The sequence below is a fragment of the Canis lupus genome, chromosome 4 (assembly GCF_011100685.1).
Source record: "Canis lupus familiaris isolate Mischka breed German Shepherd chromosome 4, alternate assembly UU_Cfam_GSD_1.0, whole genome shotgun sequence".
Taxonomy (NCBI): Eukaryota; Metazoa; Chordata; class Mammalia; order Carnivora; family Canidae; genus Canis; species Canis lupus.
The window spans coordinates 39417225-39437324 of NC_049225.1; the positions used below are offsets into that span (position 1 = coordinate 39417225).

The 20100-nt window shown below is 42.1% G+C and overlaps 1 protein-coding gene across 1 annotated transcript in view; it reads right to left on the minus strand.

The window, feature by feature from the left end:
* Nucleotides 1-19874, minus strand: part of NSG2 (neuronal vesicle trafficking associated 2) — a 57233-nt gene extending 37359 nt beyond the window's left edge. The window contains exons 1-3 of the mRNA XM_038533742.1: nt 19706-19874; nt 18643-18793; nt 2053-2136 (exon numbers count right to left, since the gene is read on the minus strand). Coding sequence (XP_038389670.1) covers nt 2053-2136; nt 18643-18771 — 213 coding nt within the window. The 5' untranslated portion in view covers nt 18772-18793; nt 19706-19874. The remainder of the gene's footprint in view (nt 1-2052; nt 2137-18642; nt 18794-19705) is intronic.
* Between the last annotated feature and the right edge of the window lie 226 nt (nt 19875-20100).

Consider the following 20100-nt stretch of genomic DNA (forward strand, 5'->3'; position numbering starts at 1 on the left):
TTTCCCTCTGAAGTATTTGCCCAAATTATTCTGTGTCTTCATAACCATCATTGGAAAGCGACTGATAAATAAGAAATAATTCCATCAGAAGCTTGTAACACTCTATTTGATTTAAAAAAATTATTTTAATAATTCTACTTTTTTTCTGATTATCAAAATCCTGCATGGTCATAGCAAATTTGGAAAGCACAGGACAGTAAAAAAAAGATGAAAATATCTCAGAAGCCCATAATTCAGAGTAAAAGAAATGCTTTCTTTTAAAGAAAGGAAACCTTGAGAAACTGCTAAAATAGTCCATCATTTGGATGTGCTTTTATTTACAGAATCATGAAGAAGTTCTTGAAAGTGTAGCATTATTTCCAATACCTTGATTTTCTAAATAACACTGCAGCAAACCTTGTTGTACGTAAATCTGGGCATATTCTTGACGGTCTCCATTGCCAGGAGCACAAGTCAGCTTACATATACTTTATGCACCAAGGTACTCTCGACCTCCTCTTGAAGCTCTGAGTACATTCTTGCAGGGATGCAGTTCAGGCCAGGTCCATATTTATTGGGCCCACACTGTGAGCCAGACACGGAAGCTATAGCTAACAATAAGAGGAACCCCTGCCCTCAAAGAGGGTGGCAGTGTCCAGGGATCACCCATTCTCTGAGGCATGCATACAGAGGGGCCACAGTCCCTCTCAGGCTCACACACGCAGCTGCTCAAACCCAGATTTAGCAGGGAGATAGGGAAGGACAGGAACAGACCAACATGTTTATTCATGTACACCCTCCAGTTCCCAGATACCCAACCAAAGGCTGTTTTCACTTTCAAAGCCCCCAGTCATGGCTGACACTAAAGAGCTACTATTTGTTGTGTACTTACCATGTACAGATCGAAGTGCTTTGCATGACTTCTGTACTGCACCCTCACAGCCACCCTTCTACTACCTCCATCTGATAAATGAGGTTTGCAGACTTGTGGTGGCCACTTGGCTGGTATGAGGTGGAAAGAGAGCTCATACCCAGTCAGACTGCTCCAATATCCATCTAAGGAACCACTTGTTCTAGTAAAACCATGGCTGATTGGCTGATTTTGCCTCCTAAGTATCTTTTAGGTCTTCCCATGTCTCTCCATCTGTTCACCATCCTTGTTCAAGCCACTGTCTCTACTTAGACTATTGCAGTAACCTAATAGTCTCCCCACATTCCCTCTTGCCTGCTACAGTCCACTGGCCACATAAAATCCAACATGCTTTATTTAAAACCCAATTAAGTCATCTCTCTCCCCTTCTTGAAGTCCTTCAGAGGCTTCCTTTATGCTTCTAGCATACAACTCAAATTCCTCCATATAGTCTACAAAGCCTAGAACTGTCTGTTTTCTGCCTACTTCTATGGTTTCATATTTGCCTACTCTCTATCCCCTTCTAGAGCCTAGCCTCACTGCCTTTATTCTTATTCAGAGTTGAGATCAGCCTCAGGGCCTTTGCACAAGCCGTGCTCTTCTCAGCCACCTAAGTGACTTTTCCAGGGTACTTCCTTGAGGTTTCTCCTTTTGTTCTTGTAGAGCATGTTTCATGACTCCTTCATGAGACTTACCACAGTGATACATATTTATCAGTTCTCCTAATGACCCCTCCACCAAGAAATAGATGGTCAGCCGTTTGGGTTTTTTCCATTAAGAAGTCAGGTTTTTTCCCCCTTTGTCTTTTTTATATTTTGTTACAATCATCCACTGACTAAAATTTGAGGGTTTTAAAAATACATTTCTGTCATATTTCCTGGAGATTTTGATGGAAATGTAGAGAGATAAGGACAAGAGAAAAAGAAGAAAGGAGGCACATTTATCAATCATCAAATTATCTGAGCATTCCAGAGCAGAAGTAGTACTCAAGAGGCAGAGCTTTTGTTATCTGATTAGACTCAGTGACCCAGACAGTGTGACCTCAAGAAATCCTCTAGAAATATCCTAAATAGAAATAGCAGTAGCACCTGCTCTACTAGTGCCAGGAGTCTTGAGCTGGCTGAAGCCAGCCTTATCTTTACAATTTGCATAAAGACACTGACCGTAAATTCGGCGATTTTCGGCACCCGGAACTTCCCTTTGTTCTTCTGTTCAGGCTGATACTCTGTTCTTGTCTTCACAATCACCTGAAATGTTCAACCAGTGTTAGCGCAAATGGAAACTTGAAACACTTCTTGTTTTCTTTTCTTTTTCTCAGTAACTGGAATTTTTGTACATTGCATAAGGATCAGAAAACAAAGAACTTCCCTCTCAAACACACAAGAAAGCAGAGAGTTCAAATTACCCATACTTCCCCATTCCAACAGAGATAAACACAGGTGACAATTTGGGTCACACTTGTCCAGATGTTTTTATATGCATATAGATGCATATATTAGATATGTGTGTGATATTTATATAAATGTATTTTCTTTTTATACAACAGATTCATACTCCATGAATTACAACCTACTTTTTAAAAAGATTTTATTTATTTATTCATGAAAGACACAGAGAGACATAGGCAGAGACACAGGCAGAGGGAGAAGCAGGCTCCCTGGGAGCCCAATGTGGGACTTGATCCCCAGACCCTGGGATCACGCCCTGAGCCAAAGGCAGAGGCTCAACGACTGACACCCAGGTGTCTCAAACTACTCTTAACATATAACAACATACTAGCATTTTTTATGTAGACAAATACACAATTGTATTTTGCCTTTTAATGTAGCATATTTCACCCTATGCATATGCTACAATTAATCCAGTAACTGTGTTGTTGAACATTTAGGTTGTTTCCACAGTTTGGGTTATGTAAACAAGTTATGATGAACACCTTGTAGCTCAACCTTTATACATATACTTAATTCCAATTTGACTTAGAGACTTGCACAGATAAAAGCATAAAGGTCTTTGAATCTTTTGTATCATCTTACTTTTTCTAAACTTTTCTAAAGTCTGAATATTTTGCAGAGGTGGTTAATATCTTATCAAGATACTCTGTCAACCTGCCAAGACATTTATGGAACTCCAGCCCACTGTGTAGGCAAAGTGGAAGAAAAAAGAACCTGACAGATAATCAATAACCATGGCCAAGTGCCACAGTGTCGGGGTAACACAGAAGCTGTCTGAGACTCAGGGACTCACCTGTAAAATATGGGCAATAATCATAATCATAATCCCTATTTAACAAGGTTGTTTTGAGGGTTAAATGAGATGACAATTGGTAATATTTTTGTAGTTACTTATTATGTGCCAGAACTAGATCAAGCACTTCATATGCTTTTATCTATATACCACTACTATTTCCATTCTTCTGACAAGGAAACTGAAGCTTGGAGATACTAAAATACTTGTCCAAGGTCACAGCTAAAAGGAAGCGGTCTTCTAACCATGATCACTCTTACTTTTCACTGGAGTTTAATTTAACTGAATCTTCACTGAAAACTCCCACCACGTGTTCCTGGAGATAGCAGTCAAGTGTACTGACTCAAGCAAAAAGTTCTCCAATGAAGAATATTCTTTATGTCTTTGAGGCATGCCATTGACTAAATGTAGCTCAAAAAGGAAAGGGTTAGGGAAAGGACTACTATTACTGAACATCTCCCATGTGGCATTTAAATATGTTGATTCAGGAGGCTTGGGGATCAGCCCATCTAGCTGATCCCTTCTCTCCTGCCCCATCATCTAGAACCCATTTGCAGATGTAAGGTCTGCTCTTGTGTCCTACCCCTCTCTGTCATCTGCTCCTCCTAAACAACAGAAGTGAGCCCTGGCTCCTTCAAATAGGGAAGTGGGGGGTAGCCAATTAAGGGTGAGGTTTTATGGGAGGTGGGGTGGGTTGTTCTGTTATTTTTATTTTCTTTCTATCTCCTATTCCAAAGAATAGGAAAGCAGAAGCCTCTTTGCCACAAGTAATAAAAATAAGTCTCATGCTTTGCAAACTTACCACATAGCAGGCACTGAACGTTTGACATGCAGATCTCACTTAATTATATCTTATGCGGCAGACACTGATACTGTTAGTACTGTAGGAAGGTGTAAGGGTATGTACTGGGTTTGAACAGTAGTTTCACTATAAAGCCTTCTGTGTCTTTGTTTTCTCATCTATAAAGTGGGACAATAAACACAAATACCTCGTTGCATTGCTGTAAGGCTTAAATGAGTTCATACAAGATAAGCACTCAGACCATTCAATAACAAATGCTTATTTGAACACTGCCTCTTAGTGCTGCCAAATTTTCTTCCATGGATATTCAAAGCAGATGTGGAATGGAGCCTGGCCTGCGCCTGTCAGCCTGTAGGTCCTCCCTACTCAGTCCATCAAGAGCAACACGAGAACTTCTCAAGAATAATGCTGTTCAAGCATGCTCCTGACCTCCTTGTCTGGGGAAAAAAAAAGGTAGGGAGTGATGGATGAACAAAAGTTAACTGAGTGAAGGGAGCTAGGGTGGCTCAGTCAGTTAATTGTCCTACTCTTGGTTTCCGGTCAGGTCATGATCTCAGGGCCCTAAGATTGAGTCCTACATTGGGCTCTGCACTCATTGGAGATTCTACTTGAGATTCTCTCCCTCTCTCCCTAAGCCTGCCACTTCTAAAATAAAAGTTTACTGGGTAAGAAAGCCAAGGAAAGACATTTTCTGCAAAGTGAACCACATGGCCAAAGAAAGAAAAGTGTGACATAACGTAGTCTACAAGGTTTGCTATTTGCTGTCATGTAAACTTCCATGGGTATGCAAGAATCAGGAATTAAAGTAGCTAAGTAAGCAATACTTACAGCATAGCCCACAGGCTAGATATTTATATTACTGCCTAAGTAAACATTCTGGGAAGGGCCAAATGGAGTAACGTACGTATAGATATGTTGTGAACTTAAAGGCTATTCTACAAATTTTAAGGATTCAAAATATTTTGGATAGCACTAGATCAACTGTCAGGTTATAAAGTGGTACAGAGGGGATCCCTGGGTGGCTCAGCAGTTTAGCACCTGCCTTCGGCCCAGGGCATGATCCTGGAGTTCCGGGATCGAGTCCCACATCAGGCTCCCTGAGTGGAGCCTGCTTCTCCCTCTGCCCGTGTCTCTGCCTCTGTGTGTGTGTGTCTCTCTCATGAATAAATAAATAAAATATTTTAAATAAATAAATAAGGTGGTATAGAAAATGTAGATGTCTGATCATTCTGAATCCACATTTTTAGAAAATATTCACAAGTTGAGAATTATAATTTCTTTTCCCTATTTCTCCATGTTGTATGTATGTATATATTTGATAGGTATGTGCGTATATATATTATAATGCATCTCAGTATCCATTTCTATGCAGAGGTAATTTCCTGATCAGTGTGTCATGTGATCCTAAGCCTTGGGGCAATAACTGCCTTTGCCTTTTATGGTAAGTAGCATTCTCAGATAGCCCCCCAAGCTCCCACCCCAGTGCAAATGTCCAGCATAGTCTTCTCCGTCAAGACTGTGGACAGGATAATTGTATATGATGGCATAGTCACCCCCACAATTACATTAAGCTATTATAAAACTCTATCATAGCAGACTGGAGAAGGATTCTCCTGATGGCCTTGAAGAAGTAAGCTGACATGTTACAGGAGGGCCATGTAGCTGGAACCTGAGGGCCGACTCTAGATGCTGAAAGTAACTTCAGCTGAGCCAGGTCATTCAGGACGATGGGGACTTCAGTACTACAACCACAAATAACTGAATTCTGCCAACAACCTCAGTGGGCTTGGAAGAGGACACTGAGTGCAGATGAGAGGGCAGCCTGGCCAATGCCTTGACTTCAGACCCCTGAGACCCCAAGCAGAGAAAACAGCTAACCTGTTCCTGGACTTCTGACTACAGAAACTACAAGGTAATATATTTGTGCTGTTTTAAGACATCACATTTTTGGAAATTTGTTGTACCATGACAGAAAACTGATATTCCTTCCCACATTGTCAAGTCCATCTTGACCATCAACCGTCTCTGTGATTGATCCTTTTGCCACTAGATCTTTAGCCACCAGATCTCAGGCATCAACACACCACACAACAAATGTTAAGAAGCATTTGCTTCTTAGTCCTTCCCTCTGCCCCTCAATTTCTATAAACATTTTTTCTAAAGCTTCCCCAAAAACTCAAAAACATCTTCATCATTCCACATAAATTGAAAAGACCCTATGCATAGCTGACATTTTGAGACAGGTGACAGAACTTTTAAAATATGACTGTCAGAATGAGACAATGAATAATCATTACAGGCAACATCATTCTAATTATCCTATTAAACATTTTGTGGTTGCTTCCCTAACATCCATTTAGATCAAAAGTCCCCAGATATTCCTTTTGGGAAATCACCACCGCCCTTTGTGTGGCAGCCATGTGGTTTGGTGAGATTGATGCCTCCCTTCATGATAGGAATGGTCCCTAATTAGGTTAAGCCAATCAGGGCATACTATCCTTTTGATCACAAAATTTAATTAACTCAAAGTTTGGACCAATTAGATACAAGACAATATTGACTAAGAACATGGGGAAAGAAGCCTCCTTGCTCTTTATGGGGGTTCCCAAAGAGCATGTTCTTCCTCTGCTTGGTGTGGTGAGGACTTGAGTTCTAAAACGTCTGTAGAAATTTCTGACACAATAAGGAGGAGCCAAGATGAAGACAAAGGTGGCATATGAAAGAGGGTAGAGCCAAGAGAAACCGAGAGAAATGGAGATGGACCCTGATGACACACTGCCCTCTGGATCACACCTTGCCTGAAGTCCACATTGAACTCTGCAGTTATAGGGTCAAATACATATTTTGGGGGCCCTACTCCAATTTGGGTTAGGTTTTCTGTTATATGAGGTAAAAAGTTCTATCTGATAAAAATGTGGTCCAAGAAAAATGAACTAAAAAGCTATTAGACTTTAGTAAGATGGCCAAATACTAAATAAGCTTAAAAAAATCAGTAGATTCTTTGGTGCCAGAAAAACAACAACAAAAACAAAAACAAAAACAAAAACAAAAACCTCAAATATTGTAGGTCCACCAAAAAATACAAATAAAAATATTCATAGCCATTTTTTTCATAATATCCCAGAACTGAGAACAATCCAAATGTCCATTAATAGAATGCATAAATTGTGGTTTATTCATAAAATGGAATGCCACGCACAAGTGTGAATCTTACAAACATTACCTTGAAAAAAAGAAATATGACACAAAATTTTTTGTATATGATTTCATTTAAATCAAGTTCCAAATATATACAGAAAAATTTACATATTAATTATTTATATAATTTATATACAATATTTATAATAAATACACAAATAACTGTAATATGTGTGTGTGTGTACTTACTATTTCTTTTTAAAGTATCTCATTTACCACTTGCAGTAATGGAGGGCTGATGAGTTTAGGCAGAATTAGGGTCACAGCCTTCCTTTGAATCCATGTCCTGCTTTGCCTGAACCCTTATGGCAGGCTGCTTATGCCCTGAGTGACTTTCTAATGGTTATTTTTATTTTAGAACCCCACTCCTCAAACCACCAGTTCAAACACAGGCCACAGGTCAAGTGGGTACCTGACCCAAGTTGGTCCTCAGTCTTTTCCTCCTCTCTTTAGCTAAGCCACATTTTCCCCCAAAGCAACCCAAGTTGCTACCCAATATCTTCCCTTCCCTCCTAAGGACATGTTAGCTCATTAGAACCCTATCTCCACATCAAAAGCAGGTCTTTGCCCATTGCCTAGAGCAAGTAGACAGTCCTCTGGTATCTTCTTTGATCTCTCAGTAGTAGGCTTGTTTGCTCCCTACCCCTTTAGATGTCCTTCTCCCTTGGGTCCATAGCCATATCTCTCTTGGTTCTCCTGTTCACTGACCAGCTCTCTTCAATTTCCCTTTCAAGATCCTCCCTTTCTGCTTGACCTCTCAATGTTAGAATTTCTCAGGGTGAGGTCATTGGCACACTTCCCTCCTACATGTACCCTCTGAGTATTCACACTCCCATTACTTCTAAGTCCATCCTTATCCTTTTAACTTAATTCAGACCTCAGCCAGCATTCAGATTACCCTACTGGACATTTGCCCTTGGACCAACCTCCCTAAATATACCACATCTGCAGCAAAGCTCTTGGGTTCCCAGATCCATCTGCCCCTCAACATTTCTTCCCCAAGTCACCCCCCCCCAAATAGCAGCATTATCTATGCCAGTGCTTATGTCAAATCAAATATAGGAATTCTTCCATGACTCCTCCCCTCCCTTCACTCTCCAAATCCACATCAGTACCAGCTCCTGTTTCTCAGAAACTTCTCTCAAATCAACCCATCTGTCCAGTCACAGTGCCACCACGCTAATTCAGAACACTGTGATGTTTCCATGAATGGTTTCTCTGGCCAGCTTCTTGTTTCCATTCTTGCCTCCCCAAATTCAGGGAAAAGAATTTTCTAGACCAAGGGAACCGCATATACCAGCACACATTCAGAAAACACTCAGGAGGCTGGCACGTGGAGGAGCCACAATGAGTGATTTTGAGTGGCCACAGCACAGGGCGGGTGAAGTGAGGGGGTAAACAGAGGCTCTGAATGCCATACCAAGCATCCTAAAAGATGAACCAGAAAGCAGTGAAAAGCCAAGGAAGGATTATAAACCACAGAGTGGCTTTCCAGATGTATATTACAGGTAATGGTTAAGCCTCTGGCCACAGTGAGATACACTGGAAAGATGTAGAGAACTGGAGAAATACTGTAGAAATACTGAGAACTGTAGAAATAACTACAGAGTTACTGGAATCAACCAGATATTGGGCATGTCATGAAATTTGGTGTTCTGTTCCCATGGAGGGGAGCCAGAAACATTTCCCTTCTATAAAAGAAGATATGGCAATAGTCACTTTTTTTTTAGTACTATGAAGGGAAAGCATGAGAAATGTTAGCCAATCATTAATTATACCTTGGAGGAATCAGCTTACATAAGCAAAGAAAGAGAGAAGAGAAAATATATTTGCAATGAAAGGCTCTATTCTCTGCAGTTGAAAAAAAAAAAAAAAGTAGGGAAAAATGGAGTCCTAAGCTCTTACTAACAGAAATGAGGGAGGAGTGGAGAGAGAAGAGGAAAAATTTGTTTCTACTCTTTTTATCATTTAAAGTGGAGTTTTACAAATATTTGGAAAAATGAACCTCCAGATTTTCAAATACCATTGTGGATGTGGGCAAAGATATAAATTTGTTTTCTTTTCGTATTTTGACATCAGTCCCCATTGTCCTGTCAGTGGCTGATATGAAGAACATAATTTAACATAATTGGCATTGTGAAAATGGGATAAATTATTCATCCCAAAAGGACCCCTCATCTGGATATATTCCCCCTTCACTGGCAAGGCCAGATAATACATGGTGGTTCAGATGGCACAAAGTACAGATCATAAAAATTTAAAATACTACTTTCCAGGATTATCAATAATGAAGAGGTTCCCACATGGAGAGGCCCCAGGATTGGCAAGAACAATAAATAAAAGTGCAGAAGTGCTGACAAGGAGCAAGATTGTATTTTTATGAGCTGGACTTGCACAGGCCAAAAATAGATCTAAGCTGTATTCTGCAGCTCATCCCTGCAGCTAAGAGAGAAGTTCAGAGCAGGACAATGAATCTGCTGAGCACCTACTATGTGCCAGGCACTGTTCTCAGGGCCCCCCTGATCTGTTCTCAGTTAATTCTCATAATTCTCCTCACAATGTTTCCAGTCTTTATGTATCTCCTTTAAAATCATTATTACTCCATTTCTCAAATGAGACAATTTAGGCTCAGAAAATTCAGTCACTTGCCTATGATCAAATGACTTATAAGCGGTTGAACTGGCAGTTCAAACTCAAGATTACCCTGCTCTTTCCTATCATTGTTTTAAAATTGGTACCCAGGAGCACCTGGGTGGCTCAGTCCGTTAAGCATCCAGTGCTTGATTTCAGCTCAGGTCATGATCTCAGGGTCATGAGACTGAGCCCACCATCAGGCTCTGTGCTCAGCATGGAATCTGCTTGAGATTCTCTTTCTCCCTCTGACCCTCTTCTTTCTCTCCCCCCACCCCAGAACAAATAAAATCTCTAAAAAAAATTAAAATAAGATAAAATAAAAATGAATACCCACTATCACTGTGCCAAGTTTTATATCCTATATCACTGGAAACCTCTCAATCACTCGGAATGGGAATGATTACCCTCATTCTACAGATGAGGAATCTGAGTCTTAGAGAGCAGAAATGACCTCGTAACCTCAACACAGCTACTAAGAAGCAGAGCCAAATCTTGAATCTAAGCTTCTGGCTCAGATCCAAGTGCCACCCACAAGGAATGTCACCATTCAAGAATTATCACACTCAAACCCTGATCTTGTGGCACCTGGCACATAAGAAGGGATCCATAAATACTGTTGAATGAATGAATCCTATCTCTAAAGAGACAAGTTGGCCAGATGGAGTCTGAATACTTAGTTGGGAACCTTCTCCCATTTCCCCTGCTTACCTCTCAACCCATACTCCACCTTTTTTGGGTTTGAGTCTTTCTCTGGGCCCTCAAAGTTTGGTAAGGGCCCAAACATAGGGTAAAATGTCAGTGCTCATAGGACATTAGTGGTAGTATTGTCCAATCCCATTAACTCACAGATGAGGAGATGGGAGCCCAGAGAGCAGAAGGGATTTGCTACAGATCACACAGAAAGATTGGGTCAAAAGCAGGACTCTAGTAAGGAACTGCTCACTCCCAGACGAGGGCTCCTTCCACAGGATCAGATATCTTTTCCTTGTTGGGCATTTACTCTTCAGCAGCAGAATGGAAGGTGGACCAGTATGGCCTTAAATGCACCAGCCAGCCCACTAAGTCTATGATTGTCCAACTGCATGGCAGAGCATAGTGTGTGGAGAGATGAGAGACTCTCTGTATGGTCCTCTACAGGGGAGAGGGAGTTCTAGCTTCTGCTCTGAGTGGAAACTAGACACCTAGGCTGGAATCTTTATAGTAGAGCTCCACACATCTGCCTCTGGGCCTGTCCTCTGTGGTCCAGAGGCCCAGCCCACTTCACTGCTCAGCACTCCTCATGACCTATACTCTCCACAAACAATGATCCTGATTCTGGGACCGAACTGATGAGAATGGTGATAAGCAACAACAGTAATAACAACAGTCTTGCACTATCATCTACTCTGTCCTAGACACTGGGGTGAACACTCGACATACATTTTCTCATTTCACCCTTAAAACAGTTCTTAGTAGAAGAGATTATTGTCCTCATTTTAACAGTGAGGAAACAGAGGGACAGTGGTTAATAAACCTGCCCAGGGTCACACAGCAAGTAGTGGTAGAGTTAGGGTTCAAATTCAAGGTGCAGTACTATAATGCTTTCCCTTACATGCAGGGACACCAGCTTGCTTTGTTTGAGTGTGAGCAAGTCATTTCCGTGCTTTAAGACTGTCTCACCATCTGTGAGAATGGGCGTGATTTACTTTGAAGTAGAAAATTTGATACATGCTCATGGTAAAAAAAAAAAAAAAAAGGTATGAAAAATATGGAATGGAAATCTTCAAACAGGCTATCCCCCAACTCCTATCCCCCTACTTCCTCACCATTTAATGATTTCTTGTGCAGGTCCAAAATTGTTTTATGAATGATAAGTACAAAACATACACACAGACATGTTTCCACAAATGGGATGACTCCATGCCATGCTCTTTAAAGCTGTTTTAACAGAGCGGTGTGTCTGTTGCTCCTCCCACATTAGCATAAGCAAGAATGCTTCATTCTCCTAGCAACCACTTAGTATTCCACATCCGTGCGCTAGAGTTCATCTAACCAGCCCAGTCGCATGGAACATTCCAGTTGTTCACAGGTTTTCTTTATATATAAGCCTTTGCATACTTGAAAAATATACCCATCGGGTAACTTCTTACCAATAGGAAACATACCAATTGATGGTACATATAGTTTAAGTTCTATAAACAATGTCAAAACACCCTCTGCAAAACATTGCACCAAATTATATAACCAATAAGAGTGTATTGAGAAGATCTGCTTTGCCTCGGTGCTAGCAACACTAGGCATTATCAAATGTTGTGCGGTGGGTTTGCTTGGTTGTTTTTTACCAATCTAATAGGTAAAAAGTTATCTTTTATTTAAAATTATATTTTTAAATTAAAAAGAGTTTGAAATAGGCTTAGTGGCCATTTTTATATCTATTTGTTGGAATTGCCTGGTCAAAGTCTTTGCCCCAATTTGTGGTGATTTATAATCTGTCTCTTGAGAGTGTCTGAAGAGCAGAACAAGGGGGCTCTGTGAACCTCAAATCTGCAGAGATGTGCATTTTCTGCTTCTCCCTAGGGAATGGCTGAAAGTTCTCTGATCCTGTGCTTTAGGGAGGAAAAGAACCCTCTGATAAAGCCACAAGAGAAGCCAAGAAGGTACACAGGATGTGATGACAAGAGAGGCATCTCCTCTGGCCACACCTGTCCAGGTTCACCCTGTCAAATCCCTGTACCTTAGAAACCTCATTTCTGGCATGTTTCATTTTTACAGTCATCTTCTGAAATGCGAACTTCTGGACACATATTCTGGATGCCCAGTGAAATACAGAAACTATATCAATAAAGCACCATCTGTGTTCCATAAGACAATTTTCATGCTTTTTCCTCACAATAGCCTGATAGGTAGATATTATGCTCATTTTACTGCTGGGAAAAAAACAAAGCCCAAAGATGCTAAGTGACTTGCCTAAAGTCACACAGTAAGTAAATAGCTTAGCTGAGATCTGAACCCAGGCCTCTAGGACTGCAAAGCACATGTGGTTTACCATGCAAAATACAAAGTGTATCAAACCTCAATACTGGATACCCAAACATCTGCAATCTTTTCTTCCCACAGGCAGGTAAGCCAATCTTATCCAGGACATGTAAAGACTTAGTAATCAGTAAAAAGGAAAGGGATATTTTCCCAGAGCTAGGTTGCTGGCTTGCCAAATACATGATTCATCTGGGGCTTTGCCAAGGTGGGGTTGTGCCCATTTGTGGCTTGCTTTCCGCAGACCTGCCACCCATTAGTTGGCATCTCCCAGCACACCTGTGTGCAGATCTTGGCTGCACTGTTTTCTTTTAGGTGTCCTGGGACAGCATTTCACCTCTCTGAGTCTGTTTCTGCATCTGTAAAATGGCAATAATTGGTTGTAAGGTTGCAACCTTACAGATGGGTTGTAGGACATCTGGGTTACTGCAATCACTTAGATACACCAAAGGAAACAAGGCCCCAAAAGCATGTCCCTGAATTTGGTATCTGTAGGATGATATTCTGGCTTTTCAAGAGCTTATGTTCATGGGCTGAAAAAGTAACCCAACTGCTTAGATTCAAGTCTATTCCCACATCTGTCAAGTGGAGAAACTAAGCTCAGCTTTAGGCTCTGCAAGGGACAGGGAGCCTTGTTCAGCCAGCATTTCCCACTGCCCACTGCATGCCAGCCAGGATGCACAATGAGGCAGAGCCAGGGCCTTCAGGTCTAGTGGGCAAATCTCCTCACACCCAACCAGACACCAAGTCAGCCTAAATTCACCCACCTCCCCATTCCCACTGCCACTGCCCTAGTGCCCACCACCACCACCTCCTTCATGAGTGTAGCAGTGGTCTTCTAGGTGACTTCCCGCCTTTCAGTCTTTTCCCTTCTTCTACCACTCATGGTGGGCATGCTGCAGGAAATACAGTCACTTCTGTCTTGGAGAAACTACTCTGGTGCTGCAAGGGGGCTACACTAGAAGGAATGAGGAAGAGGAGACCAGGAGATTCAGCATGAGTCCTTCATCACTAGGGTGGCCCACAGCAGCCAGAGGAATCTTCCTTAAATAGAAATTTGATCCCATCACTCCTGCTTTAAACCACTTCAAAAATATACACTGAGTCCCCCATGAACTGGTGCCCACCTCACTTCATCATCTCTGTCCTTCACTCAGGGTGACCAGCCCACCTGCTTTCCTGCTATTCCTCCAACTCCCTCAATGCCTGTCCACATCCTGGACCCTATGTTCCTATTCCCTTTATCACCCATCTTCCAGGTCTCAAGCAGGGCTCCTTCCTCAGGATGACCTCCCCAACTAGTCTCCAACATAATTAGGCCTCTTGAGTCTTATCCTCTCTCACATCACAGCTCTGTATTCTTTCCTAATAGCCTTTCTCGCAGCTTGTGTCTCTATATGGCTGTCTGTATAATGGATAATTTGAAGTCTCTCCTCCCCATTGGACTGAAAGCTTCATGAAAGCAGTGGCCACATCTGACTTTTTATGTCTGGATATGGATAGCCTGGTACAGTGCCTCACGCATAGAAGGTGCCCAACAAGATGTGCTGGATGAGTGAGTGAGTAGATACCTTCCATGGTGATAAGTAAACCATAGGTATAATTATAGGTGGCCAGGGAAGGTGCTGCCATCTGAGCTAGGTTTTAGGAAGATCAGTACTGGCTTAACAGACAGGCAAGGGGTGACAAGGACATTCTAGGAAGAAGGAATAGCATGTTCAAGGAGGAGGGAGCATGAACCACCCTGGAAAGTGTGGAAAATTCTAAGGCAGAATTTCTCAACCTTGACACTGTTGACATTTGGGGCAGGATAATTCTTTCAGTTTGGAGGGGGGATGTGTCCTATGCACTGTGGGATATTTAGCAGCATTCCTAGCCTCTACCCACTAGATGCCAATAGTGCCCCCCCCCCTAAAGTTTTCACAACCAAAAATGTCTCCAGACATTGTCAAATGTCCCTTGAAGGAAAAAAATCATCCTCCACTTCTCTGGGTAGGTTTGACATGCTAGTGTTCAAGGTATAAGTGGGAGCAGTGGGAATAGAAGCCAATAGGGCAGATAAGGATTTCCCAAGGTAAATATTTGGGATTGTAGCCTGTGGAGATGACTGAAAAGGGTTTCCATGGGAGAGAGACCCGGTCCCAACTCTGGGGATGCTCCCTCACAGGATGCAATGTGGAGGATTTGATTAGAATGATAGCAGAGGTGGGCGGCAGGCCCATCTCCTCTCCTGAGGCAGCCACCAACCCCTCCAATACTGGACAGGGAGGGAGCATTGGAGGTTAGGATGTTCTCTCTGGAGTATCATACCCAGACCCCACCAACTGGTCCAGGGAGTCCAAGGAGGAGTGTGGCCACAGATGAGGGGTATAGAGTTTGAGAAAGCACTCTTAGAGGTGGGAGGCTTCTTGTTATTGAGGGCAACACAGTGCAGTGGGGAAAACTGGGGTTTCAGGTGCACTGGGATTCCAATGCTAGCTCTCTCATTTCATCTGTGAAGCTGGGGCAAGTCACTCCATTGATCTGAGAGCCTCAATTTCCCTATTAGTGAAATGGGTGCACTAAACTCCCTTCACAGGGCCATTGGGAAGATTAAGTGAAACAACAGCCATGAATGCCTTGTGTGGCCCATTCCCAGGCCAGCACAAGGACTTCAGACTTGCTCATTTCTCCATTTGGCCTCCAAAAAGGTTTTCCCCCTAAGGCTCACAGACTCCATACTAAAGCACATTTGGTGATCAAATCTAAAGATGATTAACAGTATCACACACTAAGCATACTCTGTATTTTACATTATGAAAAAACCCATAATTTAACATTGGGGTCAAATATACTTCTTTCTGATGAACACTTTGGCTTCAAACACTCACCACCTGACTGGAACCTAACCCAAAAACTGATGACTGTGTCAGGACTCACATCACCTTCCCTATGACCTGTGATCTGAGTCCCAATATTCTTATCCCCACTTTATAATGAGGAGACTGAGGCAATTTAGGAAACTCATTTCAAGTCATTAGCCAAGGTAAAAACAGTAAAAGTTGGGGCAGAGATGTGAACCCTCCTAGAGAGGTAGCTTCAGCGTCTCTGCTGCTAACTATGCATTTGGAGGACCCATTTGGCTGCTTGAGTGGAATTCACTTCTAACACATCTGTTCTAATGTCAGGGTAAAATTTGTTTACTCTTGTAAATATTATACAATCAAAATACTAGTACAGAAAATCACTACTAGAGTTTCCCACTCAGAGAAGAGAAGACAGAGGACTGAGGGAGAAGAAACAAGTCACACAAGTCTCACCATGGGTTGGCAACTGAGCTCAAGCTAAAGCCCAAGTCTGTGGACTCCCAGGCCAGCTGGCTCCTTGTTCCTGCTGAAGTGGAAGTTTCTGGAACAACACTGCCTGGGTTCTGTGTTCTCTAGGGATTGCCAGAATGCTTACTATGTGCTTTGGGAAGTTACTTTTACCACTCCATGCCTGAGTTTTGTCATTTTTAAAAATTGGATTAAAATAGCAATTCCCTTATTGGGTCTTAATAACTACTGAAAGGGTGAAAAAACGCATGCACACACATGTGCACGCATGTACATATGGCTTAGAACAGAATCTAATACTTAGGAAGCACTTGAAAATGATCATCATTATTCTTTTATAGTTACTTTTGTGCCAGGCACTTTACATATGAGGCCATATCTAACTTTGTTCAGACCACTGTTGAGGCAGGGATGATCATCCCTACTTCACAAGGGAGGAAATGGTGGTGCCTAGTAGGACGACTTTGTCATGAACATCAGAAAGAGTCTGTAATGTACCCTTGTGAGGATGTGTCCCTGTAGGGATTTGCATCTTTTGGGATGCGTTGCTTTCCCTTTCCATGCATGCAGGTCCTCAATATATTTGTCTTTCAGGCTTTGGGATAGCTTTTTGGTACATCTGGACTGGGAACTCAGTGGTTATTATGTCTTTTCCTCTCTAAAGAAGAGGAAGTCCTCGAAGGCAAAAGGATGGGATGGGGGGAGTAAGGGGAGATACATCTGGATGACTTGCAGTGTGTCTAAGGATAGGGGAGGGGTGATCTCACCACAATCCCTTTTCCTTGCACACCTTTTAGGAACATAAAGATCTTCCAGGCTGTAGCTGTTGGCAGAAGGATAAAGAATCTTCCTGAAACCTCACAAAACCTCAAGAAAATATCCTCCTGCTCCTCCTCAATTTCTGTTATACCTGGGTTCAAATTCCAGCATTGCCACTTACTCCTTCTGTAAGCTTGAATAACTAACCAAATTTCTCTGATCCTTCGCCTTTTCACCTATAAATTTGAGTGCATAATCCCTGACTCCCCTGTGGAAATGTGCATACAGAGCAGTGGTTCTCAACTTTGCACACATGAGTCACCTGGGGGGATTTAATTAATACTGATGCCTGGGTGTCACCCCCAGAGCTCTGACATAATTGTTCTGGGGAGTAGCCTAGATATCAGGATTTTCAAAGGCCCCCTCAGGTGATTCTAATATGCAACCAAAAACTAAGAGCATCTGCTATATGCATAGCAGATACCTAATTAATACATTAATACTGGTTTTTTTTCACATTTCTTTAGTGTTAGGTCCTGTTCACATTTTATTTTTAAAAGCTTTATCAGTCTCACAGGATGGCTCAAAGATTCTTTATTTCTGCCACCCCCATACACATTCTCATATTGACAATCTCCGCACTTTCAAAACAGATGACTCAATCCCCAGCCAATCATCCAGGCCCTTTATCTAGCTTTGGCTCCTCTTCTGTTCATTGGATAGAGCCAATTGGTTAAGACACACAATGCCCTCCTGGAGATGCCAATGAGAAAATCAAATAGATGGAATGATCCATTGTTTGCTCTTCAGCCAGGGAACTCCATCATTTACCTCCAAATCTATCTCTTGCAGTATGCAAAAGCTCACATTATAAAATCTCAAGTTCTTTCAACTGGATCTCACACAATAATGTTTCTCCCAGCTCTGTCCATGGGATAACTTTTGTATCCGTGCCCACCTTTATATAAATGCCCACCTCCATTCTTCATGGACTACTCCCATGTCAGGAGATGTGCCATCAGCCAGTCATTCATTTCCAGCCACGCCTCCCTAAAAACGCTCTACTCTAGTCACGCTATTTCTCAAAAGCTCTCCATGCTTTGCATATGTCTTAAATGTCTTTTCCTCCTATGGTCTATCTGGAAGGTTTTTACTCACCTTTACAAGCCAAATTCAAATGTTCTTTTCTGCAGGTTACCTAACCTGTTCCTTCCAGTCCCCTCCCACCCCAACAGAATGTAATTGTTTTCACTCTTATGCTCTCATAACCTGTGAAATTCTCAGGTATAACATTTACCCTGATGCATTATATTATGCATTATACAGAGTAGGGATTTTGTAATTTGTCTTTTCATAACTTGTAGCACAGGGATATGGCCTTAGCAGGTGCAAACTAAATGCTTGTTGGACTGCATCCAATTCTCTGTCCTCAAATCTATACCACTGAATTCCTGAAACACCTCCCCCAAATAATCAAGACAATTATCTCTGTCATCATCTACAAGCTTATTAGTATTCATCTGCTATGATAAAACTTTAACAAAGAAAGGTGAATTGTCTTGCCCATGTATGTATATGTGAACAAAAATTGAGTAAACACTTACCATAAACCTGAAATAACACAAGAGATGTCATGTCTCTGAAAGGAATGACTACATTTTACAGGAAAGGAGACATATTTGGCTGAGGGTATGAGAGGATTTGGGGAGGTGGAATTTTTGCTGCTTTATTTCCTGAGATGGGAGGTGGGGAGCATGAGGGTCTGATGGGGAAAAGAGCAACTGCTTTACCTTTTCCGGAGCAGGCAGCTGTAAGTGGTTAACCTCCAAAGGAGTGATGAGAGGGACGGTCTGGAAGCCATCCTCAACCGAAGGCGGCTTGGTTCCCTTCTCACTGGGGTTACTGTTCAGCTTCACCATCCTTATGCCTTTCTTCCCAGACCTAAGACAAGCAGTGGAGTTCTAGTTACAGTGGGAGGTGAGGCAGGGAAAGAGAAGGCTGATGACAGAGAAAACAGCAGCGTTCTCAACGGGTCCACTCGGCTTTCAGTGTAGAGATCAGTCATCTATCTATCCTCTGCTAGATTTCTTGACATGAAACTCATTATCCAGTGAAACTTCTTTCATCATCAAAATATGCCACCTTCCCATGGGGTTCAATAGCCCTCAAATTCAGGAAACTCAAGGAAAATCCCAGACTTACACAAACAATATACAAGCTTTCAAAAAAAAAAAAAAAAAGACATTAGAGCTAATACAGTTATATAACCTCAGTGAAAAGCTAATTCTTACTGAAAAATTAAATCCTATTATTCTGGGTCACCCTGCTGTACGATAAATTTCACCTTACCACCACACCTTACCCCCTTGCTATTTTATTATGCTAGCTTTTCTTCAGCCATCTCCCTAAAACACAATAAATACATTAAATGTCTCTATGTGTACTGTACCCTTTCACATGAAATGTAAGTGGTACAGGAGAGACAATTTCATAAAACAAAACAAAACAAAAAGGTTGTCTTGAACCTGATTCTGTTATTCAGCCATGGAATGCCTCCATTTCCTCAATAGTGAAGGGCCTTTTTTTTTTTTTTCTTCCATGGAAAGTTAGCAGCCCCCATATTGCAAGATTGCCAACTAAATAAACAAATCACATTTATTTCTCTCAAGCTCCTTTGGAAGTCAAACGGTGCTCCCACCCCACCCTTATGAAGCCCATACAACTGAATTTCTCTTGTCAATCCTGCTGATGGAACATTATTAGGCAAAATAGGATTGTTGTGGAGGTGAAAGGGATGGTAAAGGGTCGGAGGATATTAAGGAGTGATTATAGCAAAAACAAATGCCTACTTACTGTGCTGCACTCTTGGGGGGTCAAAGCAGATTCAAGCCAATTTGAAGAGGAGGAGGACGACCAGGAGTCCTCCCTCCTCAGCCCGAGCTTGTGGTGCTGAAAGGACAGCGCCTTGCCTGTGTCTGGATTGGGAGTTTCTGAGAGCGAGGCGCGAGCGAGAGGAAGAGCTCCTGGCAGCTGCCTGCCTGCTCCCTCGCTCGCACCCCCTCCCACCGGGGAACGGGCTCCCACACCATCTGTCATCTGGCACCACCTGCTGTTTCTCATGCATGGCCACAACCAGGGCATGAGACAAAATGGTTTCAAGAAAGTGGGAGGGATTCTGGCAATAATAATAATAATAATAACAACAACAACAACAACAACCATATAATAAGCAATCTTTCAGTCTTTAG